Raw genomic sequence first — 23844 nt, 5'->3', positions numbered from 1 at the left:
ATATATATATATATATATATATATATATATATAAATATATATATATATATATATATATATATATATATAAATATATATATATATATATATATATATATATATATATGTATGTATGTATATGTATATATATATATATATATATATATATATATATATATATATATATATATACATATATATACACTCAAGCAAATATATATATATATATATATATACATATGTATATATAGATGTATATGTATATACATATAATTATATATAAAATAAATACATAAAATTATTAAAAGATTTTTTTCATTTTTTCAGTGCATTGTTGTTGAATGACAAGGATGTAGAAAGTAGTTATTAGGCTTTATCGGGGCTGAGAAAGTTCAAGTTTTTTTAATATTGTCGGCAACATAGTCTTTAGACTCCGTCGATAGGAATCCTGTTGTTGTAGTTATGTTGGTTGAATTCTTGAGACTGCAGCTTATGTCAAACTGTCGAATAGGAAAAAAAGCGAGAACTTGATGGTGTCGCTGAAGACAAAGAAAGAGTTTAAGCCGGATTCTGACTACGTTATAGGATTTAGGGAGATTGATGACTTAATGATTTGCTCAATTGTTTGACTTCGCGTGGAGTTGAACATTAGATTTTCTGCTTCCCGACCAGATGATTATGGAATTTTAAACAACGGCTTTTTGAAATTCAAACTTTCGGGGATAATTGTTTCAAATTACTTTTGCGAACTTCTCCAGAAATGATCCAGTAAGGTTTGTGTGTAAGAGATCTCCTTTTTTACTAAATGTTCGGTTTGTTGATGTCAGTGGTGCTAAAGGGCTGTAAGAGCTTCCTAACAAAAAAAATTAGAAGAAAAAGCTTCTTCGTCGTTTGTGTCTGAGAAGACATCACAGATTGGCCAGGTGTTGAGAAGCCCTCAGTCTCAGCTACAATTTTAAGAAATTTTCTACTTTCAATTGTTGGCTGCCAGATATTATTAGCAACGTAAGTTTGGCAGATTCAATTAGCTTTTCCCAGATATCACCGAAGTGGATGGTTAGAGGTGGTCCTGTTTTGATTTAATATTTTGGCTGCTGTAATGGGACTTAAGGTAGTTGTTGTCAACATTGACTTTGCTCATATCGAAAACGCTTTTTCGCTGATGTGAGGTTCAATCCATTGTCAGAAGTTGTTAGCTCGGGTATATTTGTTTCGATGCAAGTCTTCAGATGGCTAGTATCTGTGTCCAATGTCTGTAACAGAGCTCGAGATGAACCGCTCTAGTGACAAGAAAGTTGAAAACAGATCCATATTGTTTTTCTAATTTGTGATTTCTTCGCTCGAAGTGAAAGATGCCGAAAAATTCTTGCCCAACAATTAAAAAAGCATGTTGTTTTTCTGCGTCCGCGGATCTAAAACTGGGGAAGTCGGCCTTTAGGTGTATGATATTTTGTGTTGTCTATCGACGGCAAATAAAGCATGTTTTGCTTAGTAGTATTTTTGAAAATCGCTTCAGTCCAATAATGACGAAGACCTGCTATTGGCGTGCTCGGAATAATTCTTTCTCAATGTGTCTGCAGTTGTTTTGGGCTTGCTGAATTAATAATTATTAATGTTACTCTTACTATCAAGAATAAGTGGATATTTCTGGCTGTAGAGTACTTTAGCGTGCTATAACTTGCCTCTTGCTTGTATTATGTCTTCATTATACCCGAAGGAATGAAATTTAATAAATTGTCCCGGTTGTCTAACAATTTTCCTTGTGCAAGGTATCTTAAGCTTTTTTTTGTGCTGTGATTTTCACAACAGGTGGCGTCGTGCTTCTTCATAGCTGTGTGTGACTGGTGGTTTTCGGAAGATACTGACTGCAATCATCACTGTTTCTGCTTGTTGCATATGCTTATTCAAATACGAGAAATTATAATTGTCAATTACTGCATTTGCAGAGTCTGTATGTAAACCGTTTCTCGCTGTAAATTTCTGATCTCTTTCGAAATCTTCAACATAATTTTCTCGGAGAAATTTTGGCGCTGAGAGCCATACTTGTTTCAAATTTTGCTATAAGTAGTCCACTTGTTTCATGATCTGCCGGGTTGAGCTTACCTGGTACAATTTTTTTGCTCTGACTAAGAGTTTGCTAAAGCTTTTGCGATTTTTTTTTGCTACAAAAACTTTTTGACTTTTTGTCGATTTAGTTTAACGTATTGTGGCCATACTGTCCCTCCAGAGTTGAATTTTGTCAAACTTTGCTATCATTTTGCTTCGTACAAAGAAAAGCAAATTCTACTCCCATAACTACTGGTTCAGTTCTAATTTCGGGATGGTTGATTTTTTAATGTGTCCATTTCTTGCTGTGCTAATCACAAGTTGGTATGTCATTTTTTCTGCGCCGCTAGATCTGATGTATATTGTGGCTGCTATTGCAGTATTTGATGTGTCACAGACTGTGTGCAGGCAGTTCAAGCTTGCTATCTGGGTTAGGAATCAGGCACCTACTAACAGAAACATCTGCCATTCGTTCATATTCGTCAATCCATTGCAGCAAGTTGTGTTGGATTCCTCTTGGAGTCTGATTATTTCATTTGTTACCTTATTTGACTATGGATTGGAAAATGCATCGTAGTCAGAAGAAATTGGTGAGATGATTCAAAAGGGATCAAGCAATGATCCGGCCAGTGACAGCGATGGACGTTGCTGCATTTTCTTGACATCAATTTAAGTCTGGTCTTGTGAAGAGTAAAATATGTTTCTTCGCATTCCACTTTTGTCCTAAAAGATTTTGCTCTGTCACTATGTCTGCGTATTCTCCAGGTATTTTCACAACGGTACTTCGGCCGTTACAAAAATGTTTTGTAATCTTAAAGCCAGTTTTTTTAAACGTATTTTTATACTCTGTTGTTCTGAATTCTGAATTTTCAGTTGTGTTGAAAATTTTAAGGTAATCGTCCACGTAGAAATTTGTTCCAATGGCTGAGTAGGCTTCAGGATTACGTAATTTGTTATCTTCTGCAAATATTCCACAATAGCATTACGTATGACTGCAAATGACGGGAAACATGATGCACCAGATAATAGCCTCTTGTGCTTGAAAATTTTTTCCTCACCATGTTTAATCCCCAGAAATCTGAGTGCGTCTCTATCTTCTGGTATTATGGATCTTGCGTTAAAATCGTTTCGATATCAACGTTTAAGGCAATTTTGTTTTGCCGAAATATCAGAAGAAGTCAAACAAGGCTGCATAGTATACCCGGTGCGGTCATAGGAGATTTGGTAAGTTAATGTCCTTTGTATACTGAAGCTGCATTTGTGATTCGCTTAACTTTGATCTTCTTGTGTTGTTCAACGGATTGGCGTGGGAGATACCAAATTTGCGGATTCTTCGAATTGGATTTACGCTCTGTTTCATCAAAGGATCCGTTCTCGATGTCCACTTCAATGGTTTGGTTGCAACGAAAAGTAGAACTGGTTCCTGTTGAAGTCGCGTTTTAGGTGGCTGTAATTGTGCTTTGGCAGGAAAGTAGTTGTTAAGTAGCTTAGTGTCATCTCTTCATTGCAGTCAGATCCCCTAACGAAAAAAACTGTGGCATGTCGTCCTTATTAGTGTTTCAAGAGGGTTCCTATGACCTGCGCTCAAAATTTTTATTCTGTTCACTAAGTATTTTCTCTCTTTTTTCCAAAACACGTGAAGGATTTGTTCTCTATTTCCTGGTTTTCTGGGGTTTTATTTTGATGTACATTGTGATGATGTAATTGATTTCCTGTTTATTGAAGGTTGGCTTGTTTTTGTTCGGTATTGGTCCTACAACGGTCCATCCAGCTGTTTCAAACTCTGTTTGGCATTCCTGGAGCTCCGGTTGTGAATTTGAGTGGTACTGTTGCTATGAAGGCACCCGCACCAGCTATAACTCATAATATATTATCTCGTTTTTGAGGAAATTGATCTTATTATAATGATCATGGTCGGTGCAGATGGAATTCAACCTTTTAACTGGTACAGTAGACTTTTGAACGTCAGATGCTGACATGGCGTACACCGGTACATTGAAAAGAGGTCAGGTGTTGTTGAGATATCCAATTCCTAGAAGGACTTCTGTTGATGTTTTAGTTTCATCTCCGTACATTGAAAAAGTTGGTACTGCAATGTGATCTGTGTTTCTTATTCCGCGTGCTTTTTTTATTGAGTTTGTAATACGGGTGTTGTCACTCCAACTCTTCGAAAGACCAGACGTTTCTATTGATGCGTCTCCTGTGTAAAGAAGAAGGAGAACAGGATTTACGCGAAATTGAACTTGAGATTTTGTCCATGAAATCATTTGGTTGTTGCTGCAAGTAAGAGTTTATGGTCCTGGGCTGTTGTTCTTTCTTAAATTTTGTTGTTGTTTTTTATGATTTCGTGTCTCTGTTTGAGTATAAGTAGGTCCGGCGCTCTGGTGTCGTGGATTTGTGTTTAGCTTGAAACTGTTTGGATTTTTAAATTTTTTATTGAAGGCGCTTCCTGTAATTTTGTTGAAGTTGTATTTCTGATTGAAACCGTTAATGTTTTTGTTTTTGACTAAGTAGGTTACGTTTGTTGATGTTTTGATTGTTGTCAAGGACTCTTCCGTAGCTGAACCCATTTGGTTGAAAATGTGATCTGTTTGTTAAAAATTGGTGCCCTTCAGGACATTGCTTTTCTTGATTTTGTATTAAAATCTCTGACTATGTGCAGTGCCGTGACCTTGTTTTTCTGAATCAGGCATCAAGTTGAGTTGAGAACCACATCAAGGATCTTGCGTCTTTTGCTTTTTGTTTCCGGCTTTTCGTCTTTTTTGGTCGCATTTCTTGGTACATTGAGTTGTTCTGTGGTCTGATGTTGTCGTCGTTTGGTTAATGATTGTCGATTTCGTTTTCTGATGATTGTGTGGCCTTACTGTCGTAGTGTGTTGATTTCCTCTGAGTAGGGGCAAGATATTCTTCGTTGATTTGTTTCCTGTCAAAAGGATGGAAGTTTTGTGCTATTGATTGTTGTGGACGTGGCTGCTTTTTTGTTTGTGTTTTCCGTTGGCCTGTGATGTTAGTGTTAAACTTCTGATTTGAAATACAATCAGATTCACTACTAATATCCGATTGGTGTATTGTTTGTTTGTTTTTAGCGTGTTAATAAGAACTAGGTTTGCCGTTTGATTTTTTGGTATCAACATCGCGTCTTACAAAAATTTTTTCGATGTTTTGCTCCTTGTAGCTAACTTCATTTGCTTCTCGGAATTTTGTCCAGTCCTCATCACCATTGCTTTTTATTTGCCCCGCTCTTATACGATGGTCGCTATTATTCTTAGGAATGCTCGCTATTATCTTTTTGATTAAAGGCGTTCTTTGTTTGACTCTTCGTTCAGCTCTAAAGGTTTCTGGCAATTTTGTATGAAATTGGTTTTCGGATGGCTGCGTCTCTGTTTTTGATTGTACTCAAAATGTCTCAGAGGAACCTCAATGTATGAATCTGAATTATACTTGTCGTATTTGACAAAGTTGTCGGTGTCTTTCTCTTCAATTGTTGTTCTATCTTAATGGATAGCGATCAGTAGCACTTGGAAACTTCGTTCCTTGTAATTAGCATCTTTTCTTCCATGTCGGATTTTTGACTGTTTTCTTGTTTCTTTTTCTAAAAAAATGTGCTGCTCTCTGCTTTCTTTGTTTCTCAAATTATATGTATCTCAAATTCTGTCGATTGCAAGAGGGTTCACGGGTTTTTGATTGTTAGTCACTTTGAGTGTTATACATCATGTCAATATCTGTGCGCAAAAAAGCTGTGGTTCTGACTTTTTTGACGCTCTGACAAACGACTGTAGGAGTTTGTAGCAGCTTCTCTTGTGTGGTCTTTGCAATGTTTTTTCACTTCAAGATAACTAGACTACCATTTACTGATTCCCCCATCAATTCACCTGAATCCATTTTATGAGGTTGTAATTAAAAAAGTCGTCGCAGGTTTGTCTAATTGCAGTTTTTGTTTGAGAAAGGACAAACTGCTTCTCTCATCTGTAGCTAATGTTTTTATAACATTTTATGATTGTTTTTTTCTTACAGTTGCTTGTTGCAAAAGTTTTCAACTTTGTTCTTGTTTGATTTAGTAGTTTGTCAGTTTTGGCTTTTGTTACGTTTTGGTAACCACTTAATAAACCGTTTCTTCAAAAGCAACTTAAACGGACACGCGTAAGCGTATTCAAATTGTTTGCAGGATGGTTACAGCTGCTCTGGACGCTTTTTATTGTCTTGTTAATATGTTGAGGGCTTTCATTATTCTGTGTCACGACGGTTTCAATGCTTTAATATGAAAGCATCAGAAATGCTTGTTTTTGAATTAAAACTTCTTTGTTTTGAAATTTGAGGTAAACGGCCATCAGAGCTGTTGCTGTGTTTTTGAATGAACTGTTTATAACCTTAACTTTGTTGGGTCTGTTGAACGTTGCAAGCAGTCAGAGAACGTCTATAATTCATATAATTAAGGTAAATTGACGAGTTTTTTTCTTCTTGGAATTGCATGTACTTGTTTCTATTCGTTCTTGACATTTAAAATTATCTGCAACGAACTATTTAAGTCTGCTATTTTTGGTTTCTTTTTAGCGTGCCCTCTGAAATGGTTAGATATTTGACTGTACCTCTTCTGTTCCTTTTAAATTAATTTTTAACTACAATAAAAACATGTTTCAATGCTATTATCTTTTTGATTAAAGGCGTTCTTTGTTTGACTCTTCGTTCAGCTCTAAAGGTTTCTGGCAATTTTGTATGAAATTGGTTTTCGGATGGCTGCGTCTCTGTTTTTGATTGTACTCAAAATGTCTCAGAGGAACCTCAATGTATGAATCTGAATTATACTTGTCGTATTTGACAAAGTTGTCGGTGTCTTTCTCTTCAATTGTTGTTCTATCTTAATGGATAGCGATCAGTAGCACTTGGAAACTTCGTTCCTTGTAATTAGCATCTTTTCTTCCATGTCGGATTTTTGACTGTTTTCTTGTTTCTTTTTCTAAAAAAATGTGCTGCTCTCTGCTTTCTTTGTTTCTCAAATTATATGTATCTCAAATTCTGTCGATTGCAAGAGGGTTCACGGGTTTTTGATTGTTAGTCACTTTGAGTGTTATACATCATGTCAATATCTGTGCGCAAAAAAGCTGTGGTTCTGACTTTTTTGACGCTCTGACAAACGACTGTAGGAGTTTGTAGCAGCTTCTCTTGTGTGGTCTTTGCAATGTTTTTTCACTTCAAGATAACTAGACTACCATTTACTGATTCCCCCATCAATTCACCTGAATCCATTTTATGAGGTTGTAATTAAAAAAGTCGTCGCAGGTTTGTCTAATTGCAGTTTTTGTTTGAGAAAGGACAAACTGCTTCTCTCATCTGTAGCTAATGTTTTTATAACATTTTATGATTGTTTTTTTCTTACAGTTGCTTGTTGCAAAAGTTTTCAACTTTGTTCTTGTTTGATTTAGTAGTTTGTCAGTTTTGGCTTTTGTTACGTTTTGGTAACCACTTAATAAACCGTTTCTTCAAAAGCAACTTAAACGGACACGCGTAAGCGTATTCAAATTGTTTGCAGGATGGTTACAGCTGCTCTGGACACTTTTTATTGTCTTGTTAATATGTTGAGGGCTTTCATTATTCTGTGTCACGACGGTTTCAATGCTTTAATATGAAAGCATCAGAAATGCTTGTTTTTGAATTAAAACTTCTTTGTTTTGAAATTTGAGGTAAACGGCCATCAGAGCTGTTGCTGTGTTTTTGAATGAACTGTTTATAACCTTAACTTTGTTGGGTCTGTTGAACGTTGCAAGCAGTCAGAGAACGTCTATAATTCATATAATTAAGGTAAATTGACGAGTTTTTTTCTGCTTGGAATTGCATGTACTTGTTTCTATTCGTTCTTGACATTTAAAATTATCTGCAACGAACTATTTAAGTCTGCTATTTTTGGTTTCTTTTTAGCGTGCCCTCTGAAATGGTTAGATATTTGACTGTACCTCTTCTGTTCCTTTTAAATTAATTTTTAACTACAATAAAAACATGTTTCAATTTTGTTCTATTGTTTTTGAATAAGTGTTTATGTGGATGGACACCATCTACTACCAAGCTGAAAAAAAGTACACGCATTCCAAAAACTAAAAAAAAATTTTGGAGATCAATCTCATCTAGAAATACGGAAGACTCTTTAGCAAATGAAACAAGTGGGATGCTTGTTTGTTTACATTGGGCGTGGACAACGTTTTCTGATATATAAGATACCAGATATAAAATCTGATATTACGTGTTTAAATGTGACCTTAGTAGGTAATTTGAAGGTATACAATTATATAAGTGTTATTTCTGATGAAAACCCTTGTTTTTTTTGTCAACTTTTTTCTTCGTTAGAAACTCAAATTGAAAATAGGAATCATGAGAAATGATTTTGTAAAATTTTTTAATGTATTTGATTTTGTGAATTTGATTTTGTTTCTTTTTCAGTGTTTCAGTTTCAGAAGCTTGGTTGCTTTCAACGTGTTTGTCGTTAAAAGGTGACCAATGTTTACTTCTTATTCACAAGAGATTTCCAGATTTCTATGATATGCTAGGTTGCACAAGTGGGTAAAACATGCAAAACACGCAAATTTTACAAATCAAAATGAATGAGAAGTCATCAAACGATCGAAGTAAGTAAGAAATCAAGCTAAATCAAACTTGCGATTGGACAACCGGTACGAGATTTTGTCGAAATAATGTAAAAATTAAGGTCAATAGCGGTGGAAAACTTCAACACGGAATGGCTTTATCTCATGTATCCTTGAAAGGTTATCTGTTTATAACAGTTTGCATATATAGTCGGTTTTATATTCCTCAAGGGTTTCGATTTAGCGACTTTGTGAACTCCTTGAAGTAGGTGAAGGTGTAGGTTTGAAAAGCAGTTTTGTTTGAACTACTACTTTTTTCTGTCACATGGAAATATTCTTTTATTGTTTTGGGCCCTTTCAGTAACCTTTCCGCTAGTTTTTTTTCTCATAGAATTTCAAATAGATTATTTTCTGTGAAAACTTAGTTGAAAAACACTCTCTTGTGAAAAACTTAAGGGAGGCCTACCAAGTTCTTGTTTATTTCCCTCAATTTCCTCAGATTTGTTTCAGTTGTTTGATGTCCTTTTGGATTTGTTAAGCCCTAATCAATTGCCTCAAGAGATCATCATTTCATCGAGAAGAAAATGAAGTTTTCAGAAAAATAATCTGATGTTCCTATTTTAATTTTTGTTGTATATCACTTTGTTAAAGTTTAGTGGAAGCATTTAAGAATCTATGCCCTAATGATTCTCTTCAAAATATTTTTGAAAAGATACTTTTTAGTGGAAAACTTTCCTTTACACTTTTTTTTTAAAAACGCATGTAGTTTTAACAATTTTAATTTTCTCGCTGAAAAACTTATCTATGCGCCAAATTAACTATAACAAAAAAATCAGCATAAAGAAAGCACCCCTGTCCTCCCCGCTAAGAGGAGTTCAAAAAATTGAACATAAACCGACAAATGTCGGAAGAAATGCTCTTGAACGACAGGCGAGGCAATTTAATTCATGGTCTTTAGTCTAGACCAATTGTTCTTTATGGGTGCAAAAAACTTTGACCTCACCGTCCTATAATTCTAATTATCGTTAAGGGGGCTTAATAATCAAAGGTGTTTTGCTAAAAAATGTTAAATTTCTACTTACTCCTTCCCTAACGATACCACTGAAATGCTAACGCTTTTCTCCAAGCTACTCATAAGCATTTTTCATGTTGAAGTCTCCCATGGTGTTTATTTGTGTGTTTACAGCTATGCAGTGGGTCAGAGAAAACATCCGCGCCTTCGGAGGCAACCCTGACAAGGTTACCCTGTTCGGAGAAAGTGCGGGCGGGGCAAGTGTGGGCATTCATGTCCTCTCACCTCTGACTCGTAACCTGTTCGCAAAAGCCATATTGCAAAGTGGATCCCCAAGTGCAGTGTGGGCCGTTTTGTCGAGGGAGGAAGTTGACGCGAAAAACGTCATGCTTCGCCGGATCGTCAGCAAAAGCGCATGCGCGACGTCCGAAAACAAAAAGGTTCCATTTGCCGACTGCTTACGAGGTCAAACCGGTGACACCCTTCTGATGCTAGAGTTCACTCTCTGGAATTACAAGGTCAATAGATATCTCAACTTCCCATTTGGTCCATACGTCGATGGAAAATTTATCCCAGATTTCCCGCTTAAAATGCTACAAGAAGGAAATTTTGCAAACGTTCCGGTTATGGTGGGTTCCAACCGAAATGAAGGGTTTTCGTTCCTCATTTACCAAATTCCCGAAGTTTTCAACGACTTCACGGGTGAAAACCCGGTCAATGCTTCCAAGTACGACTTCGCGATGTTTAAAGCGTTTGGATCCTCACCTCTGCCTATCTTTGAGTCGGCTAGATTTTACTACCGAAATTGGACCGACATTGAGAACCCGGATTCCAACCGCGACGCCCTAGATGACGCAACTGGTGAACAAAACTTCCTCTGTCCTATAAACCAGTTTGCTGAGTACGTTACAACAGCTGCTGAAAAATGGCCCGAAACTCACGACAGAAATCTAGCTTATATGTACACGTTGCAACATCGCTTCGGGTACGAAAACTGGCCCGAATGGATGGGGGTTGTTCACGGGGCTGATTGCGAGTGGGTCTTTGGAAAGTTCCTAGACCACCCCAAAACTACGAGAGCCGAACGGGCATTAAACCGAAACATAATGTCGCACTGGGCAAATTTTGCTCGCGATTCGGATCCGAACATTGCGGGTTCCAAGAGTAAATGGCCAATGTGGAACAACACAACGCAGATTGCCAAACGTCTGGACTTAGAAGAAAATAGCCAGGGTGAAAATGAGTTCGCAATCGGACCCCGGAGAGAACAATGTGCATTTTGGTCGTACTATATACCCAAAATGATAGAAACGGTGAACCAAGCTGCGAGCGAAAACGAAGCCCAAATTTCCTCGCAAACTTCCATGTTATTCGATCACACTTTTATTCCATTCATTCACACTTTTCTACTGTGCGCTATTTCACTCATAATTTTGCTATGCTAGATCATAATGTTTATTTATTCTAATTTTGATTAATTATTTTTGTCATTTCAGACGCATATTCATCAAAACTTGACATTTTTATTTTGTACAATTGTTCGCATTTTGCATTCTGAAGGCTGATAATCATCATTATTGACATAAAAATTACTCTGAGAGATGCTTTGAATTAATTCGCGTATAATATTTAATTTTCAAATGATTTAATTTTTTTCCAATACTTATTATTTAAGGATCCTTTTAAGGTGTTCGAGCGTTTTCTGCTTCGTTAGTTCCCCAGGTTGAGGTCCCATACCCAAAAGTTGATATGTCCAGACCAAAATGAACGCACAAGGTGGGCGTCATGAGTTCAAAATTACATAAATGAACGTTTTTTTGCCTGTTTTCTGTCTGACACCTTAGCATGGGTCATATTGAGAGTACTTATAAACTGTAGCTGAATGAATCCGGAATTGAAAACGGAGCTTCAATACAAATTTAGTTGAATGATAGTAGTTAAAAAATTCACGTGCAAGTTATAAATTGACGAAAGTCGGCAGCGTCAGAAGTCAGAATGATAGAAGTTGCTATATAGATAGCTACAAATTGACTTTCATTGACTTTCGTTATTTTAAAACGTGCAAGTTACGTGTTTTAAGAGAGGTTGCGTGACTGTTTGAAGTCACTTTGAAATTTTGGTTTGAAATGTTTATTCGCTTCGCAGTTCTCGATAAACGCCAGAAGTTCTCGCAGTTCTCATTGACTTCAAGCACGTAAACTGAGTCACGTGAACTGTACGGGAAGCAGACCACTGACCTGATTTGAGATGACTGTCTATAGGAATCACTTTAGAGTTCTCATAGTTTTCAGCAGCTTAAGCTGGAGCTCAAATTAAAATAATTATAGGCAGAACATTCGAGAACACTCTGGAAGTTTAATTGAACTTAGGCGGCAGCTGAAAAAAACGAAAACCTGCACTATATTCAGACGAATAAAAAATTGCTGACCAAAGACCTGCACGATGCTTAGACAACTAAAAAATTTCAATTCACTGTCCTTAATCAGAAGTAAACGTTGATCTTTGTTGAAGTAAACGTTAAAAGTAGTGTGATATCCCCAACTGTAGAGACACTCTCTCGCGAAGCAATTCCACCTCAAGTTTGTATACTGGATTCGAGGTGTGAATCCAAGCTTTGGTTAATTCTTGTGATTACCTCTTTTAGATTTACTTAGCAATCGTGGCGCGATTGCACATGAAATTATTGAGTACGGAATTCCTTGTCGAATCCACTTAGATTGTTTTATGGTAGGAAAACAGAGAAGATTGAGAACAACTGAATTCGATAATAAGATTCAAGAGAATGAATAAATAGTCAAAAGTGGGGGAGGTGAACAATCTGAAATATTGACTTTTTAGTCGGCGGTAAATTACTTGTAGATGAACTATGACTTATAGCCTGACAAGGGCAAACATAAAATAATTTAGTACAAATTAATAAACATGGACGTAATATGGTACAACCGTACCACATATCTTTGGCTCGAGCAAAATTTTAAACTGTAACAGTGTAAAATTTATGATAATATTAACATATGTACTGGTTATTATAAATAATAAGAAATGTGAGCAACAACAGATAATTGACGAAGGAACAGTGGAAAGGAGGGTCAAATGCAGGAGAAAACTAAATCAATGCAAACTTTCAACATTTACGGTAAAATATATGCATGCAATATAAATTAAGGCACAATCGCGATGCAAATCCCGCAAAATTAATAACGTAGAGTATATGGTTACATGAGCAACATCAATTTTAACTAAAGTATATTCAACACGAACACGGTTAGATAGCGAACATAAACACGAAATGAATGGAAAAGTTATACGAATCCATTTTTAAATGAACAATTACAGAATTGAAATTTGAACATTTTAACAAATTTAGTCTGAAAGTTTTAACTCAAATTTGGTTTTCTGCGTCAAAGACGCTCATACTGATTTCTCTTGCATAGTCCTCAAATTCGTAGCTCTCAGGAGACCATGTTCCCACTGGAGGAGGTGCAGGAGGGCTCACTTCTCGCAGCTCGTAATATGTATCAGGAACAGGGGGCTGTGCTGCTTCTTCCTGAATGATGGTCTTCTTTCTGAATGATGGATAACTGGATTCGTTGGTTTTTGTTTCTTCGAAACAGGAGCGGCTGAATCGCCACTTATTGAGCACACCGAACTCTCAAATCCGAAGTAATCTGGAGCGCGGCGAGTACGTTTATTTCGAGAGGTTGAGGGGGAAGCAACAGATGATGTCACTGAAGAGGCGGCAACAGACGAGGCATTGGATGTGTTCAAAGTTGCGGACGTATTTCGAGAACGCTTTCCTCCTGCTTGGGGCTTTCTAGGTTTTCGAGACGCCATTGCCTTGGAGATGTTGCTATTTGCTGAGAAGACTCCTGATGCTGCATCAGATTGGGTTGATCGATGGCGGATTTTAGTCTCTCCGCAAAATTTCTTCTTTAATTCTTTTGTATGTTGAGAAATCTTCTCCTCCGTGGTTTTCTCATATGGGAGGGGTCGTCGTTTGGCGTATTCCCAAATATCTGTAATTCGTTCGGCGCGGGTGCCGAATTTGGCAATATCACTGTTTCTGACACAGACTTCGGGTACTCCTGGTTCCTTAATAACCGTAGTGGTATCAGATGTGCGGACAACTGTACTACCCGGGGCCAGGGTTTCCCATAATCCGCGAAGGTCCCGTTTGGAGCGCTTTGTGACTTTTCGAGCCAGTTTAAGATCCAGTGACTGCTCTGTGCGTGGAATAGGATTGTTCAGTTTGGGCTGCATGATGAAACGCGAGATAGATTTATTGTGATCCCCATTATAGCGGCGTCCCGCGTCTACCTGTGCTTTCTGCATCGCCTCTTCGATCAATATATCGCTCCGATCCCCCGTCACCCATCCATTTTCGTCCAAGTAATCTTCAACAGGGACGGTATCGGCATCTAAATAGTGGTGAAGAATGTTTTCATATGATAGATTAGATGATTTGGGTATTGTACTTATATTACTTAGTGGTGTGTTTGGCTTTCTTCCAAAATGTGCTTGGAAAGGAGTTACGTTTGTTGTCTTTTGTTTACATATACGTAATTGATATATTATTGACTTTATTGCTTCTTTAATTGTGTATGTTTTATTTCTATTGTCTAATTTCATGCAGCTTAAGCGTCTTTTAATAGTTTGTATCAAACGCTCCACTAATCCTATAGCTCTATGAGCGTTTGCAGGGGCAGTGAGTATGTTAATATTATGTTGTTTACAAAAATTTTTAACTTTATAACCTATTAGACAAAGTGCTTGATCTAATCTAATATTTCGGGGAACACCGTGGATTTGAATGTAGTCGTCTAAAAACTTAAGAACATTTGGTCCATTAGCTTTGTTAAATACTTCTACAGTGGGATATTTAGAAAAACGATCAATACATGCATGGAAATAAATATCTTGATCTTTTTCATTTGTGATAGGTCCTCCAAAATCAATTTGTATTTCTTCATTCGGCTCTGTACATTGTAGTAAAGGTTTCCATTTAGACGCCGGAACAACGGGCTTATGATTCTTACCAATATCAGTACAAGGCTTGCACTGAGCCGCTTTGTTCAATATTTCTCGGTGCATATACGGCCAGAACGCGTATTGCCCGAGCGTTATCATGCCCCAACTTCCTAGATGTGTTCAGTGGAGGCTTTCCAAGACAGCGTCCTGAATGGAGTGCGGAATTGCTACTCGTTCGTCCACGCAAACACAGCCCGAGTGGACATGTAGGTCTCTCCAGTATGAGAAAATGTAAGGATTCACTTCCTTACACCTTTGAGGATTGTTTTGAAGAATGCAGTCACGTACTTCCTTCAGGACTGCATCCTTACTGGTGAGAACCGCCAGGAAGCCCTTCGTGAAGAGTTGCGTGAGGTTGTTCTCGAAGACCTCTTTTTTTGACAGGTCCAAGTTTGGGGAAGTTTGGCCTTCATTGGACGATCTGGTAGTATTCACTGCGGAATTAGGGGTAGACTGAAAGGTGACCCGACTGTGTGTAGGGGGAGTTTGCGGGTTAGATGCTGAGCTGCTCATCGTGTGATTGTGGATTGAATGGATATGAGATGTATTTGACTGAGTATTGAGATGTGTTTGGATCTGAATTGGCGTTGTACTAGTAGTAGAATTAGACTTGATCTGTGCTGCGTTTGCAGAGTTTTCAAGAAGCAACTGAGTGGTATTACGATTAATGGCAGAAAGCAAATTGGAATAGTTTGTTGTGCGAGGATGCGAGGCACGTGTGGAATGTGTTTGAGTGACGCTGTTAAAGTGCTGTGATTGACAGGTTTGTGGTGTGGTATTTACATAAATTGCAGCAATAGCGTCGCGAATGCGGGTAATTGTTGCTACCGCAAATTCCTCGTCATATTTGTTTGTAACTTTTGCTTCTTGATTTGGTTGGCGAGAAATATAATCTACCAGCCCCATTTTTGCACCAGGTATATGTTCGATATTAAAATCAAAAGGTAAAAGACGATCGATCCAGCGTGTTAATCTACTATTATAAGATTTATTAGACCTATGTTCTTTCATAATTGAAAGTAATGTTCGATGACCAGTGATAATTGTGAATGATTTGCCAAATAATTAATTTTTAAAATATTCTACAGACCACACTACGCCTAACAATTCTAGTTCATTAATGCCATAGCGTTCCTCATTAGAGTTGAGGAAACGAGACGCGAATGCAACTGTATGCCAGCCCGTAGGTGAAGGTTGTTCTAATGCTGCTCCTAATCCCGCTCTTGAAGCATCGCATTTGATCCGCGTTTGCAAGTGAGGATTATAATGTGTATTTTCTGTGGCGTTTGCTACTTTATTTTTAATTGCTTGAAAGTGTGTGTCATGTTCAGTGTTCCAAATGAATTTTGTGTTCTTTTTTAATAATGGGCGAAGGGGATGGCACAATTGAGATAAATTAGGGATTAATTTTCCTAGATAATGAACAGAACCTAAGAAAGATCGAAGTTGTTTTAAGTTTTTAGGTGCTGATAGGGAAGCGATTGCCGCTGTTTTTGACTCAAGTGGAGCTATTCCTGATTGACTAAACTTATGTCCTAGCCATTGAATTTCTGTTTTTGCAAAATGACATTTAGTTAAATTTATTCGTAAATTAACCTCATCTAATTTTTTTAAACATTTATAGACGAGTTTTAAGTGGTCTTCTTTAGAACCACGGCTAACTACTATAATGTCATCCAGAAAACAATAAGTATTTTGAAGTCCGACTAAAGTGTAATCCATCACTTTTTGGAAAGCTGCTGGCATATCAGTTAAACCGTAAAAACCAGTAATAAAGCTGTATGTTCCAGTTCTCTCACCGCTAATAATATTAAAGTTACAGTGTTGAGCCGTTTCCGGATCTAATTTAAGTTGACTGTATGCGTACTTCAAATCCAAGGTTGAATAATATGCTGTTTCTTGTGATGCGGATGTATTCAAATTCTGTTGAATTGTGTCGATCAAATTGTCATTATTTGGCATTTGATATTTGTTTTTATGAATAGATTTATTTAAAATTTTGGAATCTAAAGCTAATTTAACCGTTTTATCTCTTTTAACTGTAATTACTATAGGTGAAATAAAATTTTTGTCTGAGCAACTGTTCAATTTTATGATGTGTTTTTCGTCAAGTAACTTTTTAAGTTCTATATTAACTAGTGGTTGTAAGTTAATTGGGACTCGTCGTCCTTTTTGATGTGTAGGTGTAAATTCATTATGAAATGTTGACTTTACTGAATGTTTTAAAGATTTACTGACACGGGTGATGAGATCTGGAAAATCAAAAGAGATCTGCCTCTTGATTGGACATTGATTTTGATCAATATTTGCAACTTGTTTCAATTGTATAACAGAAAAGCCTAGCTTTGGAAAGAGATCTCGTCCAATGATGGGCCGGTGACCATCTTCCACTACAGTTACATCAACGCTCGTGGCTATCCAGTCATTACACTTTATTGATGTATTGATCACACCAACAATCTTGATCATATCATTAGAAAGTTTTCAGATCATGTATTTCGGGTGACTGTACCCGATAGCTTTCGTTGCATTCGGACACCACTGTGTCCGCCCGACTTTTATTCACAATAGTGCATACGCTTCCCGGATCCACCAATGCTTTTGTGCTTGTATTTCCAACACAAATGACTAATTTTACGGGTTCTACCTCACGAGTGTCGGTTTTGATGGAAATTGCAGCTACACAGTTATCGTTGTAATCATCGTAGTCGGAGTCGTAATTGGCATCGTAGATGCTCTTCTGCTGTAGTAGTCTGCTGATATTAATAACTTGTTCCGCTGCCGTTGCTGAATGTACCTACTGTGGCCGCCTCAGAATCCGAGTCATCTACATAATTTACTCTAGGTTTTGGTTTACTGGGTTGTTTTGATTTGCCGCAAACTTTTGCAAAGTGGTTAGCAATTCCACAATTTTTACAAGTTTTGCCACGGGCAGGACAGTTTTGTCTATGAGAAGGAGTCCAGCCATAGCCACAATTTGGGCAAATCGTAGGCTTGACGAACTGGTTTGTCGGTGCTCGGGATCTATTCCAGGATCCCTGAACATTATTTATCGATTGACTTGAAATTTCATTTGTGGTGGTGGGAGTTGGAGTTCCAGAAATTTTCAATTGGTTTTGTATTCACATTTCAATGTTCATCGCAACCTCAAGAGCTTTTTTAGCCGTCCGTGTTTCTTTGAGTAGCTCCCTTTGGATCTCGCCATCTTGCATATTAGCTATGAAGACATCCCGAATGATCGACTCCTCGTGACTTCCTAGATCGCAGTTTAGAGACAACTCTCGAAGACACCCGTAGAACTTTTCCACAGGTTCTCCTTTCATTTGTTTTCTAGTGAGAAATGTGTATCGATCAAATGTGATATTTCTTTGTTTAGTGAACACCCTATCAAGGCATTCCCAAAGAACTTTTGTTGTTACTCTATCAATCTGAATACTCGGTTCTTGAGAACCAAATATTCGTCTCCCTTCCATTCCCAAGCTGAGGTATGTTAGAGAGACTGCTTTGCTATCACAATATTTCCAAGGTTTTTCTCCACACAGTATGCCAACAAGTTCTTTTTTTTGACAACGATTGAGCCACGAATTTTTGAGCTGTTCATTTCTGATACGTCGATCTCCTTCACTTTGAGCTGTGCTTTTTTCGACATCATCCTCGTAAATAGGTTCTGGGGGTAGAGTGACCTTGTCCGGAGGATCTTCAAGGAGAATGTCAATTGAAATGCCTTCTTTAGCCATGATAGCCAATTTTAGCATGATCTGCCATCTACCCATCGTAGTGGAGGTTCAAGTGTTGACTTTTCCCAAAAGGGCTCGATCCCAAGAAGTGCACGTTCTTTGGTTGCTGACTGCGCCATATGATATCCCCAACTGTAGAGACACCCTCTCGCGCCGCAATTCAACCTCAAGTTTGTATACTGGATTCGAGGTGTGAATCCAAGCTTTGGTTAATTCGTGTGATTACCTCTTTTAGATTTACTTAGCAATCGTGGCGCGATTGCACCATGAAATTATTGAGTACGGAATTCCTTGTCGATTCCACTTAAATTGTTTTATGGTAGGAAAACAGAGAAGATTGAGAACAACTGAATTCGATAATAAGATTCAAGAGAATGAATAAACAGTCAAAAGTGGGGGATGTGAACAATCTGAAATATTGACTTTTTAGTCGGCGGTAAATTACTTGTAGTTGAACTATGACTTATAGCCTGACAAGGGCAAACATAAAATAATTTAGTACAAATTAATAAACATGGACTTAATATGGTACAACCGTACCACAAGTAGTAACGTTAATCAGAAGTAAACGTTGAATTTTTGTAAGTTGAATATGTTGAAAAGGTAGGAAAAGGTATTTTAAATGAAGAATGTAACTCGCAAATTTCTTAACTCAACTCAATTATAATAGTCCAATTATCTTATTCAACGAAGACAGTGCAGGAAAAGTTCAATCAATCAAATGCTAAAATATAGATAAAGGCACCGTCAAAATTTTGTGTAAATTGAATATAAAAATTTTAATGACTATGAATCATGAAATCAAAAAGCTACAAGAAATCTAAACCAACTTGCAAAAAATTTAGGTTGCCGAAAACGATTACTCGGGCAGAAGTTACTTGGGCCGGAATAGGGTCAGGATTAATTTGTCTTTATTTCTCAATATACTCAAAAACTAGCTGCTCTAAAGGAGCTGCTCTGCAAATCACTGCCCGGGCCAAGGAACTTCTCCCAGAATAACGGGGAAAAAGTGTAAAGAGTGTAAAATTTTATTTAAAAAACACACCCCTGTTTCTCCGCTTAATTAAGTGAGGAAGAGTGTAATTATCAGTCTAATTTTAAAAAATTAGAGTAGAAAGAGGTAGTGAGGTTTGTTCCCCCATAATCCCACTGTCCAACTGTCCAACATGTTACCTTCACTTTGTGCATTAACCATTGTCCCAAATGGAGGTTGAAATCGAAGTTTCAAATTGGTTATAATGTTAATTGTGTAAGAGTGTACTTTTTTTAATCAGTCCATCCTAAATTACACTCTATGCAAAGAGTGTAAAAAGAGCGGAGCAAAGAGTGTAAAAACAGTGTGTGTAGTTGTTGAAAACTACACTCTAACACCATTTTCTGCGATAAATAGAAGCCGAATACACATTACACCCTAATCCTAATTAGGGGTGGATTAAGGATGAAGCCTCAGAGACAGTAAGGCATAATGTTCTAGGTCCTAAGAGCCCTTAACACCCTCCGAGCGTTACCCTATTATTCCATATTTGAGGACAAAATGTCAAATGGGTCAGACGTAAAACCGAATGAAAAACCAAAGGAATAATATAATTGTCACAAACTTCGTTTGAGAGCAGTTTAAAATTATATTTGACAAAGGGTTATAGAAACAAATATTCAATAAAGACAATTTAAAGAAAAAGTGACAACATTGCTCATTTAGGTGGACACAACTGCTCATCAATCTTGTCTACTACCAATGTGACGCAAAAGAAGTACACATTAAAACTATTTTAAAGTACCAGAAGATTAACTATCAAATACTGCTTTCACAAGCAAGTTTAAAATTTTCAATACAACTTCATCGGGAAGCATCGATCTGCGTGATCAAAACAGTACTTCTATTGCTTCCGGGATAAATCTGAAACAGACGCCCAAAACTTGAGCAAAGTAAAGAATAATTAAATATAATGAAGGAAAATCCGGGTATTAAAAATCTAGGAAACTTTGAAGGTACATAATTTAATGATACTTTACCGCGAAGTTTACGATACTTCAAATGTGAAACAGATGCAAAATTTGTCGCTTGTGTACTTAAAAAAGTCAAATAAGGAGGCAAACATCTTGAATTTGAAAATGCAATGCAGAAAATTATAATTGCAAGTTAAACGTTTTGAAAAATGTTGTTTACAAAACCAGTAGTTTCCCCGCAATATTTAATCAGCGTTTTCTCATAAAGAAAATAAAATCGACAAAAAACTAATGGCTTAATTTAAGACAAGGTTTTGCAGGTGTGAAAATTTAAAGACAAAAAAATCTGCTGCGTGCGTTGGAAATCTGCTGTGTGCGAGCATCTCGAGAGCGAGCAAAATGTTTGCTGCTTTTGTTTAAAATGACCATTGTGCTCGCCATTCAACCATATTCTAGTGGTTGTTGCTAGAATGGTTTTCACCACTATTCAGTTTTACTGTTTGGTTAACTTAATGTAGTTTCAATGAAAGCCAGGTGAAGAAAATCACTTCACCCGAACCTATCACTCAATCAATTTCATTACCAAAAAGTCTTGTTTTTACGTGGAATACAACTTGCGAGCCTTGACTAAGTTTTGACAGTATTGTAAAACGTGTATCGAGACTTGCCTAATACTGGTGTTTGTGAATAGACTTCGAATGCCCTAGTCTAGACCTTGAATTATTGAAAGACCGTCCCCGACCGATATGTGGCATGAAAAGATATATGGCGTGGATATGAAAAAAATTTATCTGGACTGTAAATATTTTCCTCAATTTTGGATGGATTTTAGACAACCGTCCCGGAATTTGGACAACAAAACACAACCGACTAACGTCGGGCGAAATGCTCTCAAACAACCGGCGAGCGGTTGGCTTCGGTAGTATCCAGCTGGGGCTGAGGGATGCTAGCTGGGACTTAAGGGGTGGGGCGTTTGGGGGGTGGGGGTGGTTGACCGCAATTGCTTAACCATTGGGCAAGGTTGGAGAAGGTCACTAGATCGAACCCAGATGTTGACGGAACTTTTTACTTTGACTCATTTTTGTATATGAAAAGAATTTGGCTGAACTTTATTTAGGGTCCTCGATTGTGTAATTTAATTCAATATTTACATCCCTCCAACAAAAAACTACACAAAATCGTAGAGGATCAGTAAAAAAGAATAGTTTTAAAAAAAACTTCTGAGAGAGGATAATTCTTCCAAAAATCTTTGTTACTATTTTTCAAATAGAAATAAAATATTTAACTTCTCGACATAAACAGTGTCAGTAATTGCGAGTTTTGAGTTTCCAGTTCTGAAAAATAGCCCAAATCTGGGCATTAAGATTTAAACAAAATGAGTGTGGGGACAGTTTGCTTGGGGCGGTTTCTGGTTACACCAACATGTACAACATTTCTTCCCTTTGACCTTGACCTTTCCGACCTCTACCAGTAAGTTAAGGAGACTGTATGAATCCATGTCCTTTATCGTCTCTTTCACAAGTTCCTTCACAAAATCGAAGCCTTGTAATTTGACCATTTCGATCGTAATTATGTTTTCTTTTTCCTCCTGTTTTTCCTTTTCTTCCTCGTCTTTCGCCTGTTGACAGCCGTTTCATTGATTTTTAAAACTATTTAGAAATGTTTCCTTAACACTTTTGTCCTTCTTTTAACACTGATAATGCGTTTGTATATCATATTAATTGCGATTCTTATATGTACCATTATATAAAGGTCTAATATATCGATTTATAGGATCATAAAATATCCGGGGGGGGGGGGGGGTGCTTAATTGGTAGAAGTTCTTTAACCTCAACACAACCCTCATTTATATATAGACGGTCATATTCTATAATCCCCCCAAACACCCGGGATCGGTTATCGGTTTAGTATCTGTTTTCCAATTAAGAACACGAGACGAAACAGCTGCTTGCCTTTTTCTTCAAAATTTTGTCGAGAAAAGCGGGATTTTTCTTAACAGTGGCTCTGATGAGACTTTCAACTTGATGTTCCGTCATTTCCATTTTCATCTCTTTGTAAATCGCAGTTTTCTCCTCTTTCGATAATAATTCTTCGAATCTCGCCATGGCTTTTGCTGTCGGTTTGTTCAAATCTTCGGATCCGCTCATAAGTTTTCGTCTGTCGGCCATGTTTAAGTTCTCAGTTATCAACCTGAAAAACACCTAATCAATAATCAATAGAATTGTGCGTCTTCGACCCTCAGAATTCTCTTAAGTGCTATAAATCATTAAAAACAAAAGGCAGCAATTACTGTAAGGGTGTACCCAAATAATTCACAAAATTTTTATACATTTTTTTCATTTTAGCTGGCGGAGACTAGCTGAAATAAAATTGCATTATAGAATACCCAATCATATTCAAAACTTTTTTTTATAATTATTTGGGGACCTTTAGTATGGTATAGTTGAAGTAATTGAGCAAGATATTAAGCTATTAAACCGTTGAAATGTTCTGTTTTCAAAAAAAAGACGGCAATCCCTATAGTCCACACCCGACAGAAAATTAATTGAAGTTGTCTTTCAAATTCAACAATATTGAAGTGTTGTTTCGTTTAATACCGAACAAAACGAGATGCGACAAAATTTTTTACATTCGCTAGCTTTTTTTGTCAAAAAATTTTCCGATGCCTACAACAATCGCTATATTAAAATTTAATATTTAAGCAGTATAAAATTTTCTCGTGTTAAGTCCTAGGGAGCAAGCATTTTAAGTACTAACAAAGCCGGCAAATTGTCGGAAAATAGCCGCCGTTGACCCGCTTGATGCTCACTGGGATTGAAACAGAAAAAATAAGACAGATATGAGATAGAAATTGACAGAATTTTTCTACGTTGTCAAACTTTTATTTGATGTGCAAATTCTGCATATTTGGATAGAAAATCATTACTTATGTAAAACGAAAAACGTGATAAAAAATAAAGCACATTTTTTTAAAAAGGAGAGCGCCTAAATAATAGCCGTTGAGAGGCTGACGGCGGCTATTAATAAATATTAACTTATTTTACTTTATGAATTACTAACATTGCAATACCAGTTAGCGTGAACAGTTCTGGCATGGCCATTTTGAACAAGTCCTTCACGTAGTTCGGATCCTTCCTCTCCAGAAATAAGACCAGGGAGTCTTTGTCACAGGGCCAGAGGTCTCTCTGGATTTGAGAACAGAAGAACCTGCCAAAAAACAGATAGTTAAGTAACATTATTAATACTGCCATAATCAAGATCATAACCCGACTCTATTGAGCTAAAATGCTCAAAAAAATGTTTTTTATTTAACTGGTACGAAGGCGCTTGCACCCAAGTGACGGGTGTACGGCCGATGGGGGACCTGGATTAATACTCTACTTTTTTGAGAACCAAAAACAGGCACAATAGTCAATTTTTGTATCCATTCTGCCCCCTGCTTAAAGTTGGGCATAATGATTTTACGCCAGCAGCCGAAAGTGCTAGTTTTACATAGTAGCGTGCTATATATCAGCACATAATA

General features: G+C 37.1%; 3 protein-coding genes across 3 annotated transcripts in view; 2 read left to right on the top strand and 1 right to left on the bottom strand.

Moving 5' to 3' along the window:
* LOC142352294 (xaa-Pro dipeptidase-like) overlaps positions 1-23844 on the top strand; it is a 453762-nt gene that overhangs the window by 160852 nt on the left and 269066 nt on the right. The gene's annotated exons all lie outside the window — the stretch shown is intronic.
* Positions 9695-11271, top strand: LOC142351932 (cholinesterase-like). The gene has a single exon (XM_075404198.1). It carries the CDS (start codon positions 9744-9746, stop codon positions 11052-11054), a length of 1311 nt encoding a protein of 436 aa, XP_075260313.1. The 5' UTR covers positions 9695-9743; the 3' UTR covers positions 11055-11271.
* Positions 21547-23844, bottom strand: part of LOC142352306 (uncharacterized) — a 69681-nt gene continuing 67383 nt past the window's right edge. Inside the window, exons 17-19 of the mRNA XM_075404838.1 lie at positions 23382-23528; positions 22274-22511; positions 21547-21939 (exon numbers count right to left, since the gene is read on the bottom strand). Coding sequence (XP_075260953.1) covers positions 21688-21939; positions 22274-22511; positions 23382-23528 — 637 coding nt within the window. The 3' untranslated portion in view covers positions 21547-21687. The remainder of the gene's footprint in view (positions 21940-22273; positions 22512-23381; positions 23529-23844) is intronic.

Source organism: Convolutriloba macropyga, chromosome 13 (genome assembly GCF_964194025.1).
Source record: "Convolutriloba macropyga chromosome 13, txConMacr16.3, whole genome shotgun sequence".
Classification (NCBI taxonomy): Eukaryota; Metazoa; Xenacoelomorpha; order Acoela; family Convolutidae; genus Convolutriloba; species Convolutriloba macropyga.
The sequence above is the reverse complement of the archived record's forward strand: the minus strand, read 5'-3'. Positions and strand labels throughout refer to the sequence as shown.

What these genes read in the sequence shown, in the direction of transcription:
- LOC142351932 (XM_075404198.1), top strand. Translation starts at nt 9,744, where the DNA reads ATGTTGAAGTCTCCCATGGTGTTTATTTGTGTGTTTACAGCTATGCAG.